This window comes from Cyprinodon tularosa, unplaced genomic scaffold, assembly GCF_016077235.1.
Source record: "Cyprinodon tularosa strain WSP-4 unplaced genomic scaffold, ASM1607723v1 ctg704, whole genome shotgun sequence".
In the NCBI taxonomy this organism is placed as follows: domain Eukaryota; kingdom Metazoa; phylum Chordata; class Actinopteri; order Cyprinodontiformes; family Cyprinodontidae; genus Cyprinodon; species Cyprinodon tularosa.
Window position 1 is genome coordinate 160,048 of NW_024039457.1, and position 27,450 is coordinate 187,497.

Consider the following 27,450-nt stretch of genomic DNA (forward strand, 5'->3'; position numbering starts at 1 on the left):
AAAACTTTCATTTTTGATAAAGCTTATAGTTAGGGTGGCTCAGGTTATCCTGAGCTATCTCTATAGTTATGCTGCTATAGGCTTAGACTGCTGGAGGACATAGGGACCCCCATTTCATCATTCTGCTTCATTCTCTCTCTGTTCTCCTATTCTGCAGAATCTGTTAGTTCAATCTCTAACCTTCTGCTCTCTCTGCTTTTCCTCAGAGTAGCTTTGCCTCGTCTGTTCCTGTTTGGCTGTGACGTCATCCTGGAAAAAAACATCAGCTGTGCTGCTTCTATCAACACCCTTGTTAATAGATGTTGGAGATCGGCCTGTTTTCCAGTGTGGTCCTGTTTCTCTGACCGTGACTGAGTGGATGTGCTCTCTTCGTCCTCTGGCATGGGAGCTGCCTTGGAGCTCGTCTGCCTGGCTGTGTGTTTCCTGGACGGGGCCGCCTTTTACAGCTGCTTTTTGTATCTCTGCTTCTGTCTCCTTGAACCCCAGTCGGCCTCGGCAGATGGCCGCTCACACTGAGCCTGGTTCTGCTGGAGGTTTCTTCCTGTTAAAAGGGAGTTTTTCCTCTCCACTGTCGCTACAAGCATGCTTAGTGTGGGGGATTGTATTTGAGTCAATGAGTCAATGCAATCAACTGGTTTTCCTTAGATAGAAAACTTTGTATCAATTTGACTGTATGATCTGGTTGATCTGTAAAGTGCCTTGAGATGACATGTGTTGTGAATTTGGCGCTATATAAATAAACTGAATTGAAAATTGAATTGAATTCTATAGGCTTAGGCTGCTGGAGGACATTTCCTTCACCCTGCTACTATTCTTAGATTTTCTAATATTTGCTTTTATTTCAGTTTTTTTTATTTATACTCTCAGCCTTTTTCTTTGTAGCTGAATCTGACCTGGGGGTGTGTTTTGCTGTAGAACCATCCTGGAAGACAATACAAGATGACCTGCTGCTTCTAATGATTTCAATTTCTCATATAAATTATAGACCTGACTCTGTTTTACAGTGGTTACTCTGTCTGTCTCCTGGACAGCTTTTACTGCCACAAATTGAACGTGCTTTCTTTCCTGTTCTAGAACTAGCTTGGCGTTTATCTGTTTAGCTGTGTTTCCTGCCTAGATAAGGCCACCAAAGAAGCTACTAATGAGAATATTTTCCTAATTTTCTCTTCCAAAGGAAGCATTCCTTTATCAGCCTACTTGCTTGTTCCTTTCGTGTTTTTATCTGGTCGTTCCAGGTCTTTCAAATGGTACCTGGAGCTTGTACTACTTTAGGATTGCTTTTTAAGCTAATTTTTTCTTGTTTCCCAGAGGGATTGCTGGGTAGTCAACCACACAATGAACACAGCAGTCAACTGTAACTGCATGCATCCAGGATGAGGGATTACTGTAGAGTCAAGAATCTATGCAATCAGAAGGGTCGCCTTAGACAAATTACACTTTAACCAATCTGCCGCTTCTCGCTTGATGTGTGAAGTGAATTAATTAAGGATAAATATATAGATAAACTTTACTAGGATTAGCATTCCATTGTAGTGTTTGTAAATTAGGTATTTCTGTCTTAGATATTAGTGCAAAGATGACACAATGACTGCAGTCTGTGCACAGATGTAGGTCTAGTTGGATCTGTTGAGCTCTCAGTACCTTGTGTTATAGCGTCTCCCATCTCTGCGTCCTCCTTCTCCTCTTGCACACAGGAAGCTGCAGCCATTTGGGCTAGAGCCGATGCACAGTTAGCCGCCACACCTAAAGGATAGCAGGAAACAGCAAACAAACATGATCAGATCAACTCCTGATCAATTTTAGAAGAGGCAAAGAACAACAACACATTTTCTAAACTTCAAATTCTTTCTATGACTGCAAGAACCATGAGGGGAAAAAGGAATGACAGATTAAAACAGCTGAGGTTTGGCGCTATGCGTTCATTCACATTCATTAGTCCATGTTAATAATCAGTGCAGAGTTCAGGCCAGGACTAAACTCTGCACTGATTATAGTTTACTTTTCATCAAAATACTCAATGAAATTTATTGTTTTTTAAGAACCCATCCTTGTTTCTAATGGTTTAACCTCTTAAAATTTGAAAGCAGATTATTCTGGACGGAGGTAAGTTAGATTTAAATGGCAGAAAAAAAAAAACTATTGATGTCTACATGCAAATCTTCTTATTTATCCTGTAACAAAATAAATACAATAAAATGTAACTACAGAATCTTGGTTCCCATAGACCTGCCACCTCCAGAAGTTCTCTGACATCTCTGCCATAGTTGGCCTCATCACAGGTGGAGACGACGCAGAGTTCAGACAGTGGACCCAGAACTTTGTGTTGAGTGGTGCCAGCAGAACCACCTTCTGATTAATGCAGGGAACGGCGAGGAGCTTGGTTTGGACTTTTGCAGAAGCAGATCCACCCCACTGACACAGACGAACATCCAGGGGACGGACAGTGAGATAGTCGACTCTTATAAGTACCTTGGAATTCACCGGAACAACAAACTGGACTGGACTCCCAACACTCAGGCTCTCTACAAGAAAGGTCAGAGCAAGGTCAGACTCTTCCTGCTGAGGAGACTGAGGTCTTTTCGAATGTAGGGGGTCCTCCTAAAGACCTTCTATGACTCTGCTGTGGCATCAGCCATCTTCTATGGAGCTGTCTGTTGGAGCAGTGGCTCATCTGTAGCTGAGAGGAAGCGGATGGATCAGCTGATCAGGAAGGCCAGCTCTGATTGGATGCCCTCTGGACTCAGTGCAGGAGGTGGAAAACAAAACGATCCTCACTAAATGAACATCTGTTGGATAATATCTCCCACCACATGCATGAAGCTGGTGCTGAACTGGACAGCTCCTTCAGTGACAGACTGCTGCTCCTTAAATGCACCAGGGAGCGTTATCACAGATCCTTCCTCCCAACGACCTCAACCAGTTCTTCCATTCATGCCCATTTTGCACAGTTTCTACCTTAGTCAGTTAAATAACCTGCTGCTGTCATTTTGTACATCTCTGATGTTGCTGCTCAGTGGCGGTTCTAGACCAAATGTACCAGGGGGCCAGGAGGGGGCCAGAAGGGGGCCCTGCATGTTTTCATGGGGGCACAGAAAAGCATGAAATAAAAAACAAGGCAATGAGTTTAAATATATTAAGGAAGCTGCATGAAGTGAAATGTCTTTTCAAATAGGTTTAATTAAAATTATATTTCTTATTAGGTCAATATCCTTTCATAATTTATTAATTTTACATATTTTTGACTTAATTTAAGTTAAAATGACCGTTGTCTATAAGATCAGAATAAGAAATCTGTCAAACTCACCCATCAAAGTTAGGGGGCGGGGTTAACGCGAATCGAGTCTCTGTAATCGATTTGCTTCGCCTTAATGTGCAGGGTGACCAATCAGGTGTTAGAGAACCGCCCCCTAACTTTGATGGGTGAGTTTGACAGATTTTTACAATGGTTTCGCTGCACTGCGACACAGGACCATGAAATAATTAAATCCACATTGAAATAATTATATATATTTTTTTAATAAAATGAAGACGTATTTTATTAAATTAATGACATATTTATATATTTAATTCCTTATTTATTTAATGAATTACACATTTAATTAATTGTTTATCACTGCATTTATTTATTTAATTGTGGCACTTTATATTAGTGACGTGGTTTTAATTAATGAATGACACATTTATTTATTTAATTCCACATTTAATTAATTATTGACACATTTAATTATTTATTTAATGCTGTATTTATTTATTTAATTTTGGCACTTTTATCCTCCATATAAAAATTTCCACAGCTGTTTGTTAATTAATTACGCTGCAGCTACACAGTATTTATATTTTACAACACTGTAAACTATTCTATTTGTTTATTCTCTTAACAATGTTACTTATTGAGTTATTTTAATACACTTTTCTAAGGTCCACATTTATGTGAACATGTTTGTTATAATCTTTTTGCAGCTGTGACACAACAATTTCCCCATTATGGGACAATAATGGGATTTTCTATCCTATGTTATTCTATTGGTTACATATGTAGCAACATTGCCGTCCATTCAACAGGCAACTGAGATGTTATAGATGCTTTGGTAAACTCCTTCTGGGCCATTATTGACACAATATCTGAAATTTAGAATTTTCTTCTTGAAAATTCAAATTTTTAATGCCATTATATATTATGAAAAGACAATTTTCATCCCAAATTATTTTTTTTAATCAGTCTTTACAGTAACTACAACCTATATATGTATATATTATATATATGCTTCATGGTTGTTTTAGCGCCGTAATACAGAGAGAATAAGTAACTTTTAGCTAAATAACAACAAATCGGTTAATATTGTCCAGAAACTGACAATTTTTTGATAAAAGCAGATTTGATTTGTGTGTCATGTGTTACGGTTGCTAGGCGACGGGTGATGAAAGCCGAAGGCGGCTAGACCTGTTTGAATCCATAGCCAAACTCTTCCAGCCTCCTTATTTTAACAGACCTTGAACGACCCAGTCCAGGTAGACCGGGTCCTTGGAGGACTGCATCATTCAGCGCTGCTACCTGTGTTGTTGAAACGAGGCCCTCCAAAACACAAACGTGGTCATATATTACATTTTGGCAATCTGAGCACTTTTGGACACGGTGTGGGAGCCATTAGAATGAACTAAATAGTCTTGTAGATGAGTTTCAGATTAAGATCTAAACATATGATAAGCGGGTGTCAGTCTTAAAGTTAGTGAGTTACAATCTTAATATCATAAAAGCTGCAGCACTGTGAAAGGCAAATGCTGAGAGAGAGAAGCCAAAATAATCAAAATGTTTAGGCTTTACATCGTCTGAAAGTTTATCAGCATTTATTGGGTTAAAATGGCGCCTGAAGCTTTTCCTTGAGAAGTTAAACCTCCCTTAGTTAATCCCTTCTGACTTATTATCCCTCTGCCCGGATGGAAGACATGCTTGGAAACTCCCATTAGTGACACCAATGAAAACTGTCTCCAGAGGACATACACTATATTGCCAAAAGTATTTGCTCACCTGCCTTGACTCACATATGAGCTTAAGTGACATCCCGTTCCTAATCCATAGGGTTCAATATGACGTCGGTCCACCCTTTGCAGCTAGAACAGCTTCAACTCTTCTGGGAAGGCTGTCCACAAGGTTTAGGAGTGTGTTTATGGGAATTTTTGACCATTCTTCCAGAAGCGCATTTGTGAGGTCGCACACTGATGTTGGACGAGAAGGCCTGGCTCTCAGTCTCCGCTCTAATTCATCCCAAAGGTGTTCTATCGGGTTGAGGTCAGGACTCTGTGCAGGCCAGTCAAGTTCATCCACACCAGACTCTGTCATCCATGTCTTTATGGACCTTGCTTTGTGCACTGGTGCACAGTCATGTTGGAAGAGGAAGGGGCCAGCTCCAAACTGTTCCCACAAAGTTGGGAGCATGGAATTGTCCAAAATGTCTTGGTATGCTGAAGCATTCAGAGTTCCTTTCCTTGGAACTAAGGGGCCAAGCCCAGCTCCTGAAAAACAACCCCACACCATAATCCCCCCTCCACCAAACTTTACACTTGGCACAATGCAGTCAGACAAGTACCGTTCTCCTGGCAACCGCCAAACCCAGACCCGTCCATCAGATTGCCAGATGGAGAAGCGCGATTCGTCACTCCAGAGAACGCGTCTCCACTGCTCTAGAGTCCAGTGGCGGCGTGCTTTACACCACCGCATCCGACGCTTTGCATTGCACTTGGTGATGTATGGCTTGGATGCAGCTGCTCGACCATGGAAACCCATTCCATGAAGCTCTCTGCGCACTGTTCTTGAGCTAATCTGAAGGCCACATGAAGTTTGGAGGTCTGTAGTGATTGACTCTGCAGAAAGTTGGTGACCTCTTCGCACTATGCGCTTCAGCATCCGCTGACCCCGCTCCGTCAGTTTACGTGGCCTACCACTTCGTGGCTGAGTTGCTGTCGTTCCCAAACACTTCCATTTTCTTATAATACAGCTGACAGTTGACTGTGGAATATTTAGGAGCGAGGATATTTCACGACTGGATTTGTTGCACAGGTGGCATCCTATCACAGTTCCACGCTGGAATTCACTGAGCTCCTGAGAGCGACCCATTCTTTCACAAATGTTTGTAAAAACAGTCTGCATGCCTAGGTGCTTGAATTTATACACCTGTGGCCATGGAAGTGATTGGAACACCTGATTCCAATAATTTGGATGGGTGAGCAAATACTTTTGGCAATATAGTGTAACTGCTCTTGCATGAATGAGACCAATTTACTGCAGATATTCCAAATAAAAACCTGTTAAAATGTAAAAGCTGCTGCTCTATAAATCCATTCATAATATTATTATATTATAATATTATATCTAATAACTGCTGCAGATGGATGATAATTATCGATAATAATAGAAAAGCAGTGGATGTAAATATTCTAAAAGGATGGATGAAATAAATTGGTGTTTTTGACGGATCAAACAATAATGAAAACGTTTTCGAGTGTGATCAAAACCTCTAAAACCCACTGCCACATTAAATCCTTCACATCCATCACAGAATCCTCCATCTTTGGTGTTTTTCTATGAGACCTCTCTCTGTTTCATTAGTCTCTGCCCTCTGGCCTGCAGAGTTTCCCCTGACAGAACTGTCCCCTTCGTTCTGCTCACTGCTTCGCCATTTCTATGGTTTTCTTCTAACATGATGCATTACATCTATCTGTGCTTGGGTTGAAAGACGGGACACAGGTCAAAGGTTTCACCTACCGAGGGAGCAGCTGAGCGCAGCAGCCTTTCGAAGGCCGTCCAAACTCAGACAGATGGCATCTCTCTCCCGCTGGCTCTGCTCTTTGAGCCCCTCGGCCCCCAGGATAAAGGCGAGGCCCTTGGAGCTGCCCGCCATGCGTCCCGTCAGGGGAGCGGACAGCACGTCAATCAGGTTCTTCCACACGCCGGTGAGAATGAATCGGGAGAACACAGCACCTGATCAAAAAGACAGGAGGGTTCTGATCTCGAAGAGGGAAAATGTTGACGTCATCAGGTGATACTCGGCTGCAGCTCTCCTGGTTTATGTGATAAAGGCTTCTTTCTACAGTGGATAGCAGAGAAACTCAGGTGGTCACTCCTTCCTTCCAGATCAGTTCTCCTCTACATCTCTATCATTTCCCTTTATCCTTTCTTCTTCTTTTGTTTTTTGTTTTCTTTAACTGTGAAGATTCTCAGTCATCCACATAATGGTCAAGCTTGAAAAGTTCATTTTAGGCAACTGGACATGAAGTTTTCTTAAAACGTTTCTCTTTTCATCTAAGATGCTTTTTCAGTTCGACAGCAGCAGCCATTCAAAATGGCCCTTCCCATTCAAACGCCAGCCGAATGGCAGACCACTTCCCTGCAACTCCCAGCAAAATTACCTCCAACTTCCAGCCACTGGCCTTCTGGGCGTGCATTTTCTTTACTCTGACTCCACCCTTTCACTGAATTACAGGGTCTGACCAGGAGATGGCGCTTCTCATTAGGTCTTAATATCCACAAATCAAGACAGAAAGAATATTTTAGTACAAAGATTGATGTTTGTAGAGGACCAGCCATAGAAAGTGGGCATTTTGAATGGCTACTACTGTAAGTCGAGGTGAGGAGCACTGAGATTAATATACTGTAGGTGGAAGAAAATGTGGCTATGATCCCTCCTACTGGATTGGCCATGGAGCTCACCTGGGGGGTGTTTATGGTCATTGGGGGGGGGCTCGTGGGTCATTACCTCCCTCGTCAGAGTGGTCTCATGCCTCATTGACATTCAATTCTATTCAGTTTATTTCTATAGCTCCAATTCACATAATGTCATCTCAGGTCACTTTCCAGTTCACCAGATCATCCAGTCAGATTGATTCAAAGTTTTCTATGTAAGGAAACCAGCTGATTGCATCAACTCATTGACTCTTCAAGCAATCCCTCACACTAAGCATGCTTGTAGCGACAGTGGAGAGGAAAAACTCCCTTTGAACAGGAAGAAACCTCCAGCAGAACCAGGCTCAGTGTGAGCGGCCATCTGCTGAGGCCCACTGGGGTTCAAGGAGACAGAAGCAGACATAGAAAAAGAAGCATAGATACAAAAGGCAACTGTCAACCAGCTCCACAGGCGGCCCCGTCCAGGGAACACACAGCCAGGCAGACGAGCTCCGAGCCAGCTCCCATGTCAGAGGATGAAGAGACCACATCCAGTTAGTCACAGTCAGAGAAACAGGACTACACTGGAAAACAGGCCAAGCTCCAGCATCTAGAAACAAAGGTGTTGATGGCAGCAGCACAGCTGATATTTCTCTCCAGGATGGAGTCACAGCCAAACAGGAACAGACCAGATGAAGCTACTATGAGAAAAAGCAGAGAGAGCAGAACGTTGAGTGTGATTCAGATGAGGGCAGGTGAGACCTCAATCTTCTGGGTATCGTCCTAAAAGTGCTTCGTAAGTTGGTGAAAAGTCTAAAACCACATCCTCTGATGAGAGATGCCTTTTCCAGGTTAAGAAAGATGGCTGCCTTAACCCCTCTTTTAAAACGATCATTCTTCCTAGGCCAGAATATGGACGTTGTTGTCCTTAAGCAAGTGTCCTGTAGCCTTCAGGTGTAGGTGACCCCCCAGGTGACCCCCATGTCCATCCAGTAGGAGGGATCAGATCCACCTTTGGTTCCCCCTAATTCTTTGTTCCACCTACAGTATATTAAAATCAGTGCTTCCCCACCACTAGTTAGAATTGAAGAAGCCTCTTTGATAAGATGAGACACGTCTTTCTCACAGTCCTGGTTCTGTTAAGTTTTCTGTGAGTTTTCAGTTTCACGTGTATCAATGTTTTTCTTTGTTTTCTATCTTTATTGGTGTTTTCTGGATGGATTTGAGTTCTTAGGTTTTTCTTTGCTTGCCCTCTGTCGCCATCTTGTGTTGGTCTCCTTTTCCCTAGTTCCTTCTAGAAGCCTCTGTTCACACCTGCTCCCAATCAGCTCATTAGTCCTGTCTTTGTTCAGTCAGTAAATACTCTCCCTGTGCAGTTCCTCAGCTGGTCACTCGTCTTTCCCCCTCCTTCCTTCGCTGCTCATGCATGTTTTCCCTGATGACTCCACGGTACAACGTGAACTAAAAAAAAAAAAAAAAAAACACCCATCCATCGTTTGGCGATGTGTAAAACCGACCTGCAGTCACCGTGTCGATACCAGCCTTTTCAGAGGCCAGCGCTGATTGGCTGGAAGGCCTCCGCACCATTTGTCCTCCAATCGCACTGCTGCCCAGGCCATCTATATCTGAGAGGAAAAAAATAAATAACAAGGAAGTATGACTAGAGATTGAATGTCCATTTTATATTTATTGAAACAATGAAGGAATTTAAGGTTTAAGGCAATTGATTCACATTCTATGAACCTAAAGATTAAATGTAAAAGCTGTGTAAGTGTTTTTAGTCAAAAGTTTGACTCTTTAAGTACTGAAAGTTATATAAAACTCAGAGCAGGGATTCCATCATTTGGAGGCACGACTGAATCCTGTCTCAATCCAGCAGGATGTCTGGAGGCCGAAGAGTTGGGAAAATATCCTAAAATCGTTGCTTTCATTTACTTTTTTGCAGAAAATAACCGGCTTAATTTCTTCTATTCATTTCAGCTTAATTATTTATTTCCCCAGAGTGGCAGTCCGTGGAAGTGGGGCTTGAACTCAGAACCTCAGGATTCCAAGGTCGTCCTCATCAAAGCAGCCATTAGATGGAGGGTATTGCCTTAAGACCCACACTGGAAGCTTGTTCCCCCCAGCTGGGATATAAACCCAGGCTTTCAGTTAGCAGGACGGGTGGGCTGCCACTGTGCGGCGCCTGGGCAGCAATCAGGGGTTAAGGGTCTTAATCAGAGAGTCAGCGTGGCAGTTTGTGGGAGTGGCGCCTGAACTCATGACCTCAGGATTCCAAGCCCTATGCCCTGACCGCTAGGCTACCACTGCCATCTTATTTACCCGCTCAAATTAAGGATAAATACATTTTATTATATAATACATATTATAATCATATATTTATTTAGTGGATGTATGTTTAGATCCAGGACTCTGGCACATCTTTACCTTTAAAACTCACCTCTGTGATTGACTTTGGTTTTATATTTGTTTTAGTGTCGCAGCTTTTTGTTTTAGATTTTCTTCGCTTTGAGAAGCACTTTGGATAATAATAAGATCTACATTGGAAAAGTCTACGTTCAATAACCACCTGTCAGCATGGTGATCAGCGGCAAAATGCGGTCTTCTGCTGAGCCCCAGTAGCCAGCATCAGCCAGCAGGTTGCGCTCTAACACCTGGTGGTGAAGCTCCTCGATCCAGGGCTGAGACAGAACCACCAGGACTCCGCTGCTCTGGATCAGACGGACAAACTCCTTCTGCAGAACAGGAAGAGAAACACTGAGCGCTGCTGAGACTCCACAGAGGATCCCGCCGTGACTCTGCTCACCAGGCTGAGGGCGGGGGGGAGCTCCCTCCGTCTGTAGTAGTCGCAGCAGCAGAGTTTGAGGTTGAGCAGCAGAGCGTAGTACGACACTAGGTAGAGGCCGTCGGCGTTCATCAGAGCCTGGCAGCTCAGAGAGTCGCCAGCTTCAAAGCCTGGAGAGTGAATTCCACCTGGAGAAACATCAACATACGACTTCAAGAAACTCCTAAAACAGTCACACTTTGGGCTAAATGTGATATTCCTGATCCGTCTCAGAGGATTCAGACTTCCTGCAGAATTAAGTGAGGAAGTAAACTAGAGAGCTTTACCTGAAACCGAAAACACTAGGAAGGTGCTTAGGGCCCCAAGTTCCTGGGGGCCCCATAAAACTCTGTTTACATGTATGGTTAATACAACTATTCCTTAAGTTTGCAAAAATGCCGTCAAAAGGCTTATAAGTGTGTCTCAGCCCCCCCCCCCCCCCCTTCAGTGTCCACCATATTGGATCAGTCCATCTGCTGCACATGTTCAGAAAGGTCCAAACAGACAGCAGCAAACCATTTGAAAACAAACCATGCAAAGAGCAGTGTTGCCAACTTAGCGCTTTAGTCGCTATATTTAGCCACTTTTCAGACCCCTCTAGCACTTTGATTTCTAAAAAGCTCCTAGCGCCAAATCTAGAGACTTTTTTCTGCTACTGGAGACTTTGGAGACAACATCTAAAAGCAGCGAACTCTGCTCTCCAGAGCGAGTAGATTGGTAACCCCGCCTCCTGCTCTCCTCTATCTTGTCTGCTGTCATGATTCATGCAGCTATTATTTCATCCAAATGAAAAATGGAGAACAGATAAGCAGATCATGGCTTGTCTACAGTGAAAAGAAGGACTGGGTTATTTACTTTGGCCTTTTTGGAAACACAGGAAGGAGCAATCAGCTAAGTGAGCTTAGTGCTTGGAGAAAATCTTTCATTCCTTTAGAGACAGCATGAAAAGTCAGCTGAGTACAAAACATAGAGAGGAAAACAAGAAGAAAAGGGACAAGAAGAGAGGGACACAACCTAGAACAGATAATGGATGTCTATTCTATTAACATTTCTCTATCTGGAGAATGGGACTGTTTGATGTGTTTTCTAGATTCAGAGTCTTTGCCTAGGGCCGGCCAGGTCGGAGATTCTGGTTCTCTTTCATATAAAATGACTAAAATAAGCTGACATACATTTAATCTAATTAAGGCTTTCTGAAGATTTCTAAAGGTTTTATTTTAGGAGAGTCAACAGGTTGATGAAGGATTGGGGGGGACTAAGCAGTGAGGACACTTCTTGAACTTTGAGTAACAGAACTTTTATAGTTTCTTTGGGCGATTCAATAGTTTCGAAGAACTGCTGTTGTGTGTCTGGCATCATTGGGAAGCACACTGGAAAATCATCCGTCTCCATGTTTAAACACATACAGGTTTCGATTACAGGGAAATCCTAAAATTGAAAGATTTTTTTCACAGCCTCAGTCATCATCATATTCCGGCCAAAAATATCTTGGAATAAACATTGTTAAACTTAAATTGTCACTGGTGGAAAAAAAAAAACTTAAAAAGTTTAAAAAATGAGAAAGAAAACTCCGGAATATCAGAGTGTCTGAGGGAAGCAGTGCACTGCAAAAACGATCCAGAAATAAGTAAAAACTCCTTAGATCAAGTGTACTTACCCTTAATTTGAGTAGGTGAATAATCTTATTTGCCAATGGAATGAGTATTTTTAACCTCAAAATAAGATAATATGCACTTGAAATAAATAAGACAATGCAGTTGCTTTTTTCTTATTTTAAAGGTCAATTGTCTTGTTCCATTGGGAAAGTTTTTCACCTCCTCAATTCAAGAAAAAATGCACTTATTTTAAGAAAAAATGATTGAGATTTACATTTTTTGCAGTGTGGAAGCACAAAAAGCTCCCTTCACCAAAAACATTTGTTACCAAACAAAAAGAGTCGGATCTGTTCCAGCCTTCAAACACAAACTCACTCATCAACCCTGATTTCCTCCTGATCTCCCTTCCTTCGCCTTACCGGCCTGCAGTCCGGAGCAAAAGGTGGAGGAGAAGTTCTGCAGCGACAGGTCAACCTCCTTGGCACCGGCCAGGCCCAGCAGGCGGGGCAGCAGCGCAGCTAGCGATTGGACGAACAGCCTGGCGCTCTGCTGATCGGCCTCCTGGTGACGCAGCAGCTTCAGGGACAGGGCAGCGGTCCGCAGGGAGCGGTGGCCCGGACAGTCCCGAGGCGTCTGCTGCTCCTCATCCACCAGAGACACGTTGTCGGAACCGATGTCGGACACGTCAGAGCGCCCCGAGTCTTTCTCCGCCGCCATGGAGTACTGATCGCAGGAGTCAAACTCAGTCCGAGACAAGTCCTGCTCTTCCATGCTGGAGGACAACAGGAGGCAGGATCAAAAACAGCAATAATATCTACATGTTTGCCCACTGCCCCCCAAGGGGACGATTAAAGGAGAAGTCCGGTCAGCAAGGAATGATCAATGGATCATTATTTATAACTAAGACTAATTCATTTGCTGTGATTTAATTAATTTATCAGTAAAATAATAAAAACAAATTTCGTCGCCATCACCAAGTCTGGGAGCGGCCATTTTTGCCCAGATATAGAAGCCCCTCCCTCCTGCCATCTTCCAGCAGTGACGTCACGGTGCGGTAAGCCTAGCGCCATTCTCCCCGCTTTCCAAGCTAAATCAATGGGAACTACTAGACACATCTGCAATCAACAACAATTATTGAAGATTTCCAGAGGACTTCACCATTGAAATTCACCAGAGCTATAGTGAAACTGACAATGCCCACGTGCATGGCAGCTGGATGCTGGAATACATCGGGTAAAAGTGGAAAAAACCCGTAATATGTAGCCAACATTTGGAAGAAGAATGTTTTCAAGATGACTTGGATAATAGCGCGTTGTGACAAACGAAAGTTACTACCGTAACTACGGTTCTATGAATCCCGGATGACCGCCAGAGGAGGTGCTTCAAGCACTGAATGATCATTCATGCGCATGCGCAGGTCGAGTATTAATGACAACAAAGTCAGCTGTGACTTGCCGGGGACCCACGTGACTCTATATAGTCACGTGGCACCCGGCAATCAATCCCTCAATCTTCTCGCGAAAGCAGAGATTCCGAGGGACCAAGCACTCTGGCGGTCATCCGGGATTCATAGAACCGTAGTTACGGTAGTAACTTTCGTTGTATTTCATCCCTACTGACCGCCAGAGGAGGTGCTTCAAGCACTGGATGACTCATATCAACAAGGTCACGAGGAATCAGCAACATTCAAGGAACAACGACTACACCACCCACCTAATGTGATGTAGAGGCATGCTGCTCGAGGATTCCCTGAAGCGGATGGGGCGCAGCCACATTCACCCTGTAGAACCGAGTAAAGGTACTAGGTGATTTCCAGGAGGCCGCACGGCATTTAACATCCAATGGCACCCCAGTCATAGCAGCAAACGATGTCGACATGCCCCTTGTAGAGTGGCATTTCACTCCCGCCGGCAGTGGCCGGTCCTGCAAGGCATAAGCCTTGGAGATCAAATCCACAACCCAGTGTGCAAGTCGCTGCTTAGAAAGTGCCTGACCCTTCCGTGAGCCAGCGTAGCAAACAAAAAGGCTATTTGTCTTTCGGAAGGATGCCGTGGCATTGATGTATGTCTCAAGGGCACGAACAGGACACAGTGGTTCAGAGGGACTTCCGGAGTCAAACCGGGCAAGATGGAGAGGCTGGGTGCTGCCTGCTGGCAGTGATACCTTAGGAATAAATGCTACGTCAGCCCACAGTGTAACGCCTGAGCCATCAGGATTCCACCGGCAGCAGGGTTCGGCTATCGAGAGAGCCTGTAACTCCCCTACACGTTTTGCGGAAACCATAGCTAAAAGGAACGCAGTCTTCAGTGAGAGCCATTTGAGGTCCGCCGACGCCAGGGGCTCAAATGGGAGGGACCGAAGAGCCTCAAGCACAAGAGAAAGGTCCCACGCCGGTGCCACAGGGCGGTTGGGTGGGTGCAAACGCCGAGCACCTCTTAAAAACAGTACAACATCCTTGTCTCGGCCCACAGAACAACCATTCAGCCCAACATGCCAACAGGAAATGGCAGCCACATACACCTTTAAGGTAGATGGAGACCGTCCTTGATTCAGCAATGCCTGCAGGAAGGTCAGTATGTCAGAAACTGAACACTGCACCGGGTCCTGCCCTCTATCACGGCACCAGGTGGCAAAGACCGTCCACTTGTTGGCATAGACAGCTCGCATGGACGGCGCGCATGCATTAGCCATTGTATGCCCTATGGACCCAGTGTATCTTGAGAAGGTGGACCCCGGCCTTGCAGGGGCCAAATCCAGAGCTGGTGCCGGTCCGGTTCGGGGTGCAAGATCTGACCCCCCATCTGGGAAAGAAGATCTCTCCTGGAGGGGAGACGCATTGGCGAGCCGGAGCTGAGCTCGCACAGTAGAGGAAACCAAGTCCTCGCTGGCCAGTAGGGGGCCACCAGCAGGACCCTGTGCCCCTCCTGACGTACCCTGAGGAGAGTCTGAAAAAGTAGGCTGAATGGCGGAAAGGCATAAAGGAGGGTCCAGGGCCAGTCGTGTGCCAGAGCATCGTGGCCCAGAGGGCTGCTGTTGTCCAACGAGAACCAAAGGGGACAGTGAAATGCGTCCCTTGAGGCAAAGAGGTACACGTCCGCCCTGCCAAAGACCTTCCAGATGCACTCCACCACCTCTTGGTGAAGCTTCCACTCCCCTGGAAGCGGCTTCTGACGGGATAGAAAATCTGCTGGCACGTTCTCCGGCCCTGGGATGTAGGCTGCTCTGAGGCTGGCTATGCGTGGAGCTGCCCAGGTCAGAAGCCGTCGAGTCAAGCACAACAGTTTCCTTGACCTCGTTCCCCCCTGGTGGTTGATGTGAAAGACCACTGTGGTGTTGTCTGACCTCACCAGCACGTGCTTCCCCCGCAAGCCTGGAAGAAAGCTCTGAAGAGCCAGAAGTACAGCCTGTAACTCCAGGACATTGATGTGTTCCCTGCCCTGCCACTGGGACCATGTCCCCTGTGCCATTTGACCCCGCCAGGTTGCACCCCAGCCCGTGGAGGATGCATCTGTAAACACAACTTCCCGACGACACGGGAGGGAACCGAGCGCGACCCCTGTGGTCATAAACAACCTCACCCTCCATTGGGACAGAGACTGAAGACACTGAGGCCCCACCCGAAGTCTTCGGAGACGATGAGTGTTCCGTGTGGGATCCAGATTCAAGCTGTTCAACCACATCTGGAGGGGCCGCAATGACAGCAGCCCCAAGGGCACTACGGCGGACGCAGCTGTAAGCATGCCCAAGAGTCGAAGATACCGCACAAGAGGCAGCGCCATGCCGCGCCTGAATTCCGGGAGCACGCCCAATATACTGTCCACCCGCTGGGGTGACGGGCAAGCAGTCATTGAGATGGAATCCATGGCAATGCCCAGGAAGACAGTCTCCTGTGAGGGAGTCAGACTGCTTTTCTCCATGTTCACCTGCAAGCCCAAGCATCCCACATGATGGAGCACTAACCGAGTATCTCGAACCGCCTGGTCCCACGTCGCAGCACAAATGAGCCAGTCGTCCAGATATGGGAGGATCCTCAATCCCTGTGCCTGCAGAGGAGAGAGAGCCGCTGCAACACATCGGGTGAACACCCTGGGGGACAGTGAAAGTCCGAACGGGAGGACCCTGAACTGGAAATGTCTCCCTTGAAAAGCAAAACGAAGAAAACGCCAATGGGGCGGAGCGATCGGAACGTGAAAATAAGCATCCCTGAGATCTATGGAAGTGAACCAATCGCCCGGGGAAATCGCCTGCAACACTTCCCTGGTGGTCAGCATATGAAAGGGCATGGCCTTCAAGTACACATTCAGGCCTCTGAGGTCCAAGACTGGACACAAGCCCCCGGTCTTCTTCGGAACCAGAAAATACGTGGAATAAAAGCCCCCTGGATCCAGCAGGGGGTCCACAGGCACTATAGCACCCTTGGCCAGCAAGGTGCAGATTTCTTGGTTCAGTGCCTGTGCCTTCACCGGGTCGTGGATCACAGTCATCCTGACCCGGCCAGGGATAGGTGGCCGGTGGCGGAATTGAAGACGGTACCCCCGGGACAGGGTGGACAACACCCACAAGTCCGGGGTGTGGGCAGCCCAGAAGCTGAGCTGTCCCGGGGAAAAATAACCGACCGCCGGCCCTAAGGCATCATCTGCGGGTCCCCCGGCCCTTCGAAGGCCCGGGAGGGCGCCGGCCAGACTGCGTGGCTCGAAAGGGATGAAAGGACCTTGTCCCAGCCTGGTCTCGAGCTCTGTTCCTCCGATCTAGAGCAGGTCTCTGGACCGATCTCTGACCTGGTAACAGACCCTGGGGCTCAGTGGGAGAAGGAGAAGGCACTAAGGACCTCCGTGAAGGACCCGCAGCTGCCCAGGTGCTTACTGGCTGGCGATCACGTCTGTGAAGCCCTGCCAGCTGTTGCCTCGTTCTCGAGGCCTGAGCCGTACGGTCCAAGGCGTCCAGTGCCGCAGAACCAAAAAGCTCCCCCGGGACCACAGGCAGGGCCCGGAGGGTCCTCCTACAAGGCTCAGTTAGTGGTGACTGCGCCAACCAGACCTGGCGGCGAGCATGAACCAGTGTGGAGAGTGTGCGTCCAAGTTCCCTCGTCATAAGAGCAAAGGCCTGCAGAGATGCATCAACCAGGCCTTGCGTGGCATGATCCAGCGGAACAGATTCCAAGGAGGAGAGTTCCCAATCCGGCCCATGCGGGCCCCAGAGTCATAGGCCTTGCAGAGAAGGTAGTCGGTAATACGGCACTGAGGACGCGGACAACGGGCATTGGGCCGCAAGGCCTCATCAGGCGGGATTATAAGAGAGGCAATGCCCGGTTCCACCGCTGGCATCTGCCCCAAGCCAACCTTGGGTGCCTCCTGCATAGCTGCCAGGACCCTGCCATCCGTCGTCAGACGTGAAAACGCCTCGGTGTCTGACCAGCAAGCATGCAGTTCCCGCACATACTCCGCCGAGGGAGGAACCACAAAGGCAGTCTCTGACCTACTGCGCCTAAAGAAGGCGCTGGAAGCCGCAGGCTGGGCCTGAGGAACACTAATTTGTAAACGGGCAAGAGCCGTTCGAATAGCGGATGTCACAGACTCCCCCGTATCCTCCTGGGAGGCAATGGAGTCCGACCCAGAGGCCCCGGAGCCCAGCTCCGGAAGGTCCTCACAGAAATGGGTGCCAGAGGCCGCCACAGAAACAGCATCGTCGTCATTGACTGACGTTTCATCCTGCTCGGTAGGGAGAGCCGTGCCACGATCACCAGCAGTCTGAAAGGACTGAAGGAGGGCTTTCATTTGGGCCAGCTCAGTAGTGAGATGATCCACTCTCGTGGACAACCTCCCTGCATCGGTCTGTCTAGCACGCTTTGTCGGTACCGAAGGTGCAGCCACAGTAGATCGTTTGCACAACGCTTTCTCCATCGGCAAACGAGCACGCGGCGAAGCGCCCGCCCAGTCGGTAGGCTGCTCCAGTGCAGCCAACCGATCCAGTCTGACCGACCGGGGCATGACGCGACAGTTGGGGCAAGCGTCATCTGACAGCACCTCCCGGAGATGTTCCACACCGAGGCAGGAGGGACACAAGTCATGCCCGTCATCGGGCTGAAGTGGAGCCAGATAGGTCGAGCAACATAAACTATCCAGCATCATACTGCTGAAAGGCGTGATCAGCCCGCTACCAAGGACAAGTCAACACGAGCAGGGAACGCTACTGGCGACTCGATTATTAACTAAAGATGAACTCAGCACGAGCAGAGACGCCACTGGTGAGTGTAGATAAACAAACTATAGAAGAACCCAACGCGAGCAGAAACGCTACTGGTGGGCTTAGGCAAACAAACTGAAAACAACTCAGCGCGAGCAGAAACGCCACTGGTGAGTGTAGATAAACAAACTATAGAAGAACCCAACGCGAGCAGAAACGCTACTGGTGGGCTTAGGCAAACAAACTGAAAACAACTCAGCGCGAGCAGAAACGCCACTGGTGAGTGTAGATAAACAAACTATAGAAGAACCCAACGCGAGCAGAAACGCTACTGGTGGGCTTAGGCAAACAAACTGAAAACAACTCAGCGCGAGCAGAAACGCTACCGTGAGTCAAAAGAGCCACAAAATGAACGTGGAAAATCAAAGCGAACAGTAAACTACTGCTGAGAAAAGAACGAAAACTTACCAGTCACCGCAGATCTGGTAAGGTGAAAGCAGCTTGTGCAGCCCCTGGAGGGCGAGACTTACCTGCAGCTCCGACCAAACCCGGTCACGGGGCTACCAGCAACAAGCAGCCAGGAAACTAGTGGTATACACAGAAGCAACCAGCTTCACACGACCACACTCCTGTACTCAACACACCTGCGCGCGAGAAGAACAAAAGGGATTGATTGCTATATATAGTCACGTGGGTCCCCGGCAGGTCACAGCTGACTTTGTTGTCATTAATACTCGACCTGCGCATGCGCATGAATGATCATTCAGTGCTTGAAGCACCGCCTCTGGCGGTCAGTAGGGATGAAATAGAACACCAGATACAGCACTGGGACTTGATCAACAGCCGATACCGCACCGTGACAATGTCACTAACCAGTAGGTGGCAGTAGTCTTCTTTGACAAACATGGATGCCTCCAGTAAAGCACATTCACATGAAAATTACTCTGAATTAAAAACACTGATCATTTATTGAACAGGATGGAATCATTTCACATTTAAAGAACTTTCAGAAGTTTGAATTCTGAATATGAGCGACTTTTCCTTTAAATGCAGAGGTAAATTTCTCCAGTCTGAGAACAATAAAGTTCAATTATTATGGAAAATGTGGTTTTTGATATGCTGTTGAAAAAACTAATCTTGATAGGTCAGTTCCAGCACCTCTGTCATTCAGTTAGTTTAAAATCATTGTTTAAAAAACTTCCACCAGATGTCGCTAAAGAGAATATTTACCTTGATAATCCAAAAAAGAGCTGAGGATTAAAAGCAGGTGTTGACAGATCAAAATTGATGCAGATGTACCTGAAGTTGCTCTCGCTGTACCGGGACCCTGCTCCGTGGTGCGACCTCGTCCTGGACTCCACCGACAGGAAGTTGGTGATATCAGGGAAGACGAGAGCGTGACTCCTCTGCACCACGTCAGGAGGGACAACACCGCCTCTGTCCTCCGCCTCCACTGCACCGCCGCCTCCCTCCTCCCTCTGAACAGCCCCTCCTACCCGACCCACTTGGGTTCTCTCTGGGGCTCCGAAGGAGTAGGTGTGGGGGAAACGAGCGTCCTCGCCACCCTCCTCAGGAGTGTTGTGTCCCTGACCCAGGCCCAGGTCCCCCATTTCCAAGTCCTCCAATGTAGTTTGTCCCGTTTCCGTGGTGATGCTGATGCTGATGTCAGGGCTGCGCTCGGTGCCGCCGGCCGTGGCCATGTTGGGGGAAGAAGAGCTGGGGTCCCAGTGAGGCTGCTCCGAGGACAGGATGTGTCTCTGCCACCTGAAGTCGGCCTCGTTGATCTCCATGGATTCTCGACTGGACTCTGATCCGTCCTTCAGGTCGTCAAGTCGTCTGAGGAGAAACCGAGCCTTCAGGACAAAACACAGCCGACGTTACCTTTTTATCAAATCCATTATTATTCATCCTTATATCCACCTATTTTATATTAACCAGCTTTATTCTCGCTAAAGATGGAAATGGAGAATGTCATTCTGCATTCTGTAGGGCAGCAGTACTGCGAATACCATGCATCCCTATTAACAGCCAATTATCAATTGTTCAATAAATCATTTGTTTTTTTATTCTAAAGGATTCAATTTATTGATAATTTAATTTAAATGACAATAATTTCACTCTATTCAGTTTATTTCTATAGCTCCAATTCACATCATGTCATCTCAGGTCACTTTCCAGTTCACCAGATCATCCAGTCAGATTGATTCAAAGTTTTCTATCTAAGGAAAACCAGCTGATTGCATCGACTCATTGACTCTTCAGCAATCCCTCACACTAAGCATGCTTGTAGCGACAGTGGAGAGGAAAAACTCCAGCAGAACCAGGCTCAGCGTGAGCGGCCATCTGCTGAGGCCCACTGGGGTTAATAAACAATTATTGATTCCATGATTTATGCTTGTTTTTACTTTCATGCATTGCTAGCAGCAAACATCTATTCATGTATTCTACATTTATACTGAACCAGAAAATATTAAAAGCAGAAATTAGTTTCTTTTCACTTCTTTGACTTTTATGAACAGTAATGATTATCATTTTTAAAATGTGATAATAGCATTAATTAATTTATTTATTCACCTCTGGATATCTCAGGCTGGTGTCGCCTCTATTTCTATCCGGGGCCTGTAGGGTAAGTCTGGGGTCGCCCACACCTGCTATTAAGCCTCTTTTCCTTCTGAAGAAGTTTTGTGAATCCTTTATACACGAGCATGGCCATGCACAGATACCATGGGAGTTTGATTCCAGGCGTTCATAGATACACTGATACTAAACACTAAGCTGCAGCTATAGATATATACCACACTTATTAATACTGTTCAATCAACATAGGTTTGGCCTTCAACACAAATGGGTAACTAAGGGATACCTGCTGCTCTGGGAGCTTTTTTTTATGTTTACTTTGGTTGATATTTGTTTTGTTTTTTCTGTTATATGTATTTTTTTTCCATCTTGTCTCATACAGATGTGGAAGCAGATTTCTAGGAGTTACTGTACATCTTCTGTTGTTTATTTGTGCTGTTTTGTTTTATTTTCTATTTTTCATGCACCCTTTCCTGTTTCTCTCAACTTAGTTCCGTCTCTCTGTCCATGGTATACGATTTTACTTCCTAAATAATTTTCAGCAAAGTTTCATATAAAAGTATAAAGCAGAACCTTATGGCAACAGTCATACTGTTGTGCTTGTGAAAGCAAAGCTGTTGGGCTATTATACGGCTCTGGGACGTCTATCCATGGAGCCATAATGGCAAACACACAGAATAAAGAAAAAAAAGAGAAATTATGTAATAATTTCCAGTTATTAAGAGTTATTAACGATCATTTCTTCATATAAAATGTCATGTACAGACTGAAAGCTGTTAGCATAAGTTTTTTTGAAGGTTTTCTGCTGGTCCAGACTGAGTGTTGTGGTTCTGAGATCCCTTTACCTGCTCAGGTAGGAGGCCGCGGCCCTGTGACAGTTCATCTAAGGCAGCTAGAAGAGCGAAGGCGCAGGAAACGGCGGCGTAACATGCCTCGATGCCCCCCTTTATACACGCCTCGGTCATCCCATCCATCACTCTGAAAACAAATACAGAACCTCAGACCCAAACTGAGACAGGATTTAGAGTATATACTGTATATAATCCTATTTCCTCCATTAACCAAGACAGAGATAAAGACCAAGCCTACAGTTTGAGCAGATCCAGGTGGGACTTCCTCTTTGAGAAGGAGCGCTTCCTGGTTTCAGGTTCTGCCACACATGGCCCAGCCAGGTCGTAGAGGCGCTGAGGGCTGCCTAGAATCTGACCGAGACAGAAAGTTGGTCACATTCATTCCATCAGTGACCAAAGTATGAATGGATGCAGAGAGAAACACCTCTTTCATGATGCGGATGGCCTCGGTTCGGTGCTGGGGGGGTGGGTACAGAAGGATCCTGTGGTACAGGGACTGTAGCACCGGCTTCATCGACTCCACGCAGCTCACCAGGCGAACCAGCTCTGCTGCTATGTAGCACACTGTCCGCACCACAGGCGCGATCCTGGCGGGGGCGCTGGAGGAGCAGCCGGACCCCCTGCCTTGATCGGATACCCCGCCAGAGCACTCCAACTCCTGACTGATTCCTGGGAGAGGAGACAGGGAGGAGGCTGTGATTGGGACGGATGGACGGACGGATTGATGGATTCATTATTCTTTACATGCTACCTTGACTGATTCTCTCTGGCGCCCCCGTGTAGCTGTGGTGAGATGTGATGGTTTTATCATTAACTGGATTTCCCATAATGGCCACCAGGGATGGACACAGCTGCTTCCTGTCATAATGAAAAGTCTGTTTTTATAAAGAACAAAGTGAAAAATAAAACCATTCCCAACATTTTTCCCTCCTCAAACTTTCATTCCAAACTAATTAATAATAACTAATAAACAGCTTTAGGAAGTCATACCACACAAGGTCTGTGAAACTTCTGGACAAGTGCATTGTGGGAGGACAGCTGCTGAGCATGGACAGGATGCACTCCAGGAAGAGGAGCTGCAGCAGCTGATTGTCACTGAAGGAGCAGAGAAGCAGATATCAGGACTGCTGGTTGAATCGCAGAGGAAAAGCTTTTTTTATTAACTTACCCGTCCACCGACTCCAGTTTCTCACAGAAAACAGTCAGAACCATCACCACGTCCTCACACAGAGCCTGGCTGGTGGGAGAAACGTCTGCAAACACACACAGTCAATCCCCAGCTACTAATTTATTCAACTTTTACAATAGGGGATAAAAAACTCATTATTTCTCAACGTCTGCCTCTAATCTGTTAGCTCCTTTCATTAGAATATTTAAGAAATGAACATTCGTGTGAGAGTAGAATGGCTCTCTGCCTTCATAGACATCCATGCAATCAATTTCTAATTGATCATTTTCTACTTTGTGCATTTGGTAGATGCTTTTATCCGGAGAAACTTAAACAGGAGGGCAAAACAATGCAGCTAATATCAAAGCAATAAGGCCTGATAGATGTGAAAATGCAGAAAGAGAGCAGGAGCTGGACGAGGAAACGTCTTCAAAGCTTTTCTGAAGATATACTGGGCTGGGTTATTGAGGTGAGTGCACCTAATTGCTTTGCTTCTTATATTTATTAAATTACTGTCCCTTATTGAGCTTTAAATTGTAAAGATTTGCACTTAGATGGACAAAAAAAGCACAAATACTTATCTTTCCTTGAATTTAAAATACAAAAACTGATCAATTGTACAGCAGAAGTGGAGCCAAAGTAAAGCTTAATACATTTTAGTAATAAAAAAAAATAAGTAATTTGCCAAACCAGTGGATCCTTTTGTCCCTTACAGGCAGCCATACAAGAGAAGCACAATAACTTTGGGCTCCCAGAGAACATTTAGGATGAAACCAAAGAAACTTGAAGACTGAACCTCCTCTAAGGAACAGAGATTATGTTTTAACATGGAAGTTTGTGACATCTGAGGTGCAGATGTACCTTTTCTCTGCAGAGGCAGTGATGTCACCTCATCTCCTTCAGCTCCCTGCAGACAAACACACAGATTCTTTTATTTTAATCATTTTTAACAGATCATGTACAGAAAATATATAATCAGTGAATTGCTCCTTGTTGCCGTTTGTGTTTGTGGGGAAAGGAGGAGGGGGTGTTGGTCACATGACAGTGATGGGGACACCGTGTCAGAGGTAAGCTCATGTTTTTATGGGTTGGTATAGAAAATAAGCTTTATACAGGAGCAGCCATTTAAAATGGCCCTTCCTGTTCAAACACCAGCAAAATTGCAGCCTATTAAAGCCTTTTAAAGGGAGTTTTTCCTCTCCACTGTCGCTACAAGCATGCTTAGTGTGAGGGATTGCTGAAGAGTCAATGAGTCAATGCAATCAGCTGGTTTTCCTTAGATAGAAAACTTTGAATCAATTTGACTGTATGATCTGGTTGAACAGTAAAGTGCTTTTAGATGACATGTGTTGTGAATTTGGCGCTATATAAATAAACTGAATTGAATTGAATATCCCTGCCACTCCCAGCAAAATCCCCTCCAACTTGCAGCCATTGGAGAAACCCCCCTCGTTGCATATTTTTTTACTCTGACCCCTCCCTTTCATTGAATTACAGGGTCTCACCAGGAAATGGAAAGTATGAACAGAAAGAATATTTTAGTCCAAAGATTGATGTTTAAAAAGGATTTCTAGGGGACCAGCCAAGAAGCAGCCAAGAAGTAGCCAAGGGCCCATAAAGGAAAAGGGGAAAAATTCTAATGGCTACTATTGTATCATCACCAAGAATGATCTCAGGGAACCTGCTGCCCCTTCAGTGTGATAAAGTTCATAAAAGGACCGTTAAAATAACTGAACGAGTCAAACAAGACTGTTTAGAGCCTGTGTGGAAAAAGTACTCTTCTCCAAAAAAAAAAAAAAAAAAAAAAAAACAATATGGCAGTTGAAGACGCACCCATCTGATACCTGGATCAGATATCGGCTCCAATATCTACTAAACAGCAGGTCCAGATATCAGCGACTTAATATCAGAGATCCAATCCAGCGCATTGAACTGTTTGAATGAACTGTTTCTTTTTGCATCTTATTTGTTTATAAATAATATAAAGTAGGTTTATATTGGTGTTAATTTTTTTCACTTTTTTAACTATATACATATATCCAGGCTAAAAAAAAAAAAATCACCTACAGGGGAAGATATTTGGTTCATGCATTCAACACTTGAATCTGACTGGCTTCAGATATCGGCCAAAATGCTCAGCCGAGGTATCGGATTGGAAAAAAACTGGATCGGTGCATCTCTAAGGGACGCAGGACTAAAGTTTGTATGCAATGAAGACTCAAGCTTCTGGATCATATTTGTCTATAATGCTGGAGAAAACCAGCATATCAGCAGCAATGCCTCATACTACTGCTCTGCATGGTGATGGAGGATCCTTTGAGTCGTCGAGCTGACCATGACCTCTTCTGTAAACGGCAGTATTCTAATTATTTCTGCACTTATATGACAGCTGTAACTGAGTCCAAACTGGCAGCAATTATTAGCTTAAAATAAACGACTGCTGGGAGGACATCAGTTTATCCCTTGATTGTGCATTTCTGTTGCTTTACATGATTAACGACAGACCTGATGAGCAATAAATAGTTTTCATTGAGCTGCCGGATGTAGAACCTTGGAGCTGAGAGATGATCTAGTTTCACTAAAGATCAAAGAACTGGATGTAAACCTGAATCTTTGCTGCTCACTGTAGACGTGTCTTTGTAAAGGTAAGGTGTGCGTTTGTGCGTGGGGGTTTCTGACCTCCTGTCTGTGGCGCAGCTGCAGCGTCAGGTCTCCCAGTATCTGGCTGAGGGTGGCCCTCACCGCTGTGTTGATGCTGCGCTGGTGGCAGCTGGACACGTAGGTCTCAATACACACCTGAACAGAACACACAGGATGAAACCCGTCAGTGGCTTAACGTCACAACAACATGGAGATCAATGGGAAGTTTCCATGGCGTCACTAGTTGCTATGGTGATCAGACACCACAGGGATGCGTTTTCCATCTGTAAAACATCCTGCAGTAGGAATAAAAGGTCACCGTGTGGATACCGAGCAGTAATGGAGCAGACAGGAACACAAAGCCGATATCCGGCTGGATGTTTGCAGCGTCATCAGTTCGGATTTATGCAGCGGCTGCGTCACTGAAGATGATAACATGACACGTCTTTATACAGACCTAATGATTCTGGAAGGAACAGGAAGGAAGAAAATGAGATGCGCTTAAAGCCACTCCAAAAACATTTTATTTTATTGAAGGTGAAGCCCAAACAGAAAAGGGACAAGCATGAAAAATTGTTAAAATTGAATAAATCATTCATGAAAAATCAGAAACCAGATGAAATTTTAATTCCTCTTTTTTATACAGACTGAGATGTTTTCTTTACCCGTTTTCTGTTCCACCAACACCTAAACCGTTCTCAATGTGGAACAGCAGCGTGTTTCTATTCAATTCATCTAATTATCTTTTACATTTTATTCATTTTATATGAAATAGAACCCCTATCTCCTACTATTTTGTTTAAGTTGAATCTATCATTAAGTGCATAAAGACAAAGACAAAAACACGTTACTGGAGATGCATGTCTTTTTTATTGGACTGTTTTAAAACATGAACCAGATCCAGACCTGAAATAATTTTCTGCAGGAATTTCAGAAGCTTTACTTTAAACTAAGAGCAACATTTGCCAATAGACCCCTTCATGTTCCAATCTAAGAGATAATTTCTACTTTAGAGAGCTTCTTGGAAGCTGAAGGTTTGCAGAACCCAGAGCCAGCAGAGGTTTAGAGGTAGTAGATGATCTATCTGAACGGATGCAGCAGAAACCACCTGCTGAGTCACAGAGAGCAAACGACTCATTGGTGCTGAGCTCAACAAAGACTGGAAATTGCTAATTAGTCTCAGATTTAATGCTTCTGCAGCTGCCGGGTTATTTTACAACCGATCAATGAACCTCACAGCTCCACTAAGTCTGGATTTCTGCAGGGCAGGTATAAAAAAAGAGCTTTGCCACAAAGTCTGACTGTGACACAGGACTCTTCAACCCCGGTTCATCAGGACCCACTTTATTACACGTTTCTTTCTTTTAATGCATCTCAGCATCGAGACACCTGAATCAAATTATTACATAACCTCAGCAGCCATCAGAGGCCTATTAGTCGAATCGAATAGAAAAGAAAATCACTTTATTGTCCCATAATGGGGAATTTCTGCTGTTTACAGCAGCAAAAATATTATAGAAAAAAAAAATGGTCACACAAATGTGGGCCATAAAAATATATAAGAAAAACATAATAGCGAAGAGTTAAAAGATAGAAGATAAAATACTGTAAAGTGTTTTAACAATATAAATACTGTGAACCTGGAGAATAAATAACCAATATGCAGTTATGGACATTTTTACAGTTATGGATATTTGAAAATAGCAGCAACATCAGAGATGTTTCTACCAAGGTAGAAACTGAGCAGAATCAGCATGAATGGAAGAACTGGTTGAGGTTACTGGGAACAGTGGTGGTTCTAGAGTCTTCCAGCTGCTGGGAGGAAGGATCTGTGATAACGCTCCCTGGTGCATTTAAGGTGCAGCTGTCTGTCACTGAAGGAGCTGTCCAGTTCAGCACTAGCTTCGTGCATGGGGGGGGAAACATTATCCACCAGAGATGATCATTTAGTTAAG

The 27,450-nt window shown here is 45.4% G+C and overlaps 1 protein-coding gene across 3 annotated transcripts in view; it reads right to left on the minus strand.

Moving 5' to 3' along the window:
* Positions 1 to 27,450, minus strand: part of arfgef3 (ARFGEF family member 3) — an 85,860-nt gene that overhangs the window by 36,619 nt on the left and 21,791 nt on the right. For all 3 annotated transcript variants that reach the window (XM_038268602.1, XM_038268601.1, XM_038268603.1), the window contains exons 6-20: positions 25,535 to 25,651; positions 23,717 to 23,762; positions 22,856 to 22,940; positions 22,678 to 22,782; positions 22,439 to 22,545; positions 22,112 to 22,356; positions 21,926 to 22,038; positions 21,682 to 21,814; positions 19,559 to 20,112; positions 12,496 to 12,848; positions 10,464 to 10,630; positions 10,227 to 10,392; positions 9,175 to 9,282; positions 6,761 to 6,976; positions 1,642 to 1,743 (exon numbers count right to left, since the gene is read on the minus strand). In XM_038268602.1, the coding sequence (XP_038124530.1) occupies positions 1,642 to 1,743; positions 6,761 to 6,976; positions 9,175 to 9,282; positions 10,227 to 10,392; positions 10,464 to 10,630; positions 12,496 to 12,848; positions 19,559 to 20,112; positions 21,682 to 21,814; positions 21,926 to 22,038; positions 22,112 to 22,356; positions 22,439 to 22,545; positions 22,678 to 22,782; positions 22,856 to 22,940; positions 23,717 to 23,762; positions 25,535 to 25,651 (2,617 nt within the window). The remainder of the gene's footprint in view (positions 1 to 1,641; positions 1,744 to 6,760; positions 6,977 to 9,174; positions 9,283 to 10,226; positions 10,393 to 10,463; positions 10,631 to 12,495; positions 12,849 to 19,558; positions 20,113 to 21,681; positions 21,815 to 21,925; positions 22,039 to 22,111; positions 22,357 to 22,438; positions 22,546 to 22,677; positions 22,783 to 22,855; positions 22,941 to 23,716; positions 23,763 to 25,534; positions 25,652 to 27,450) is intronic.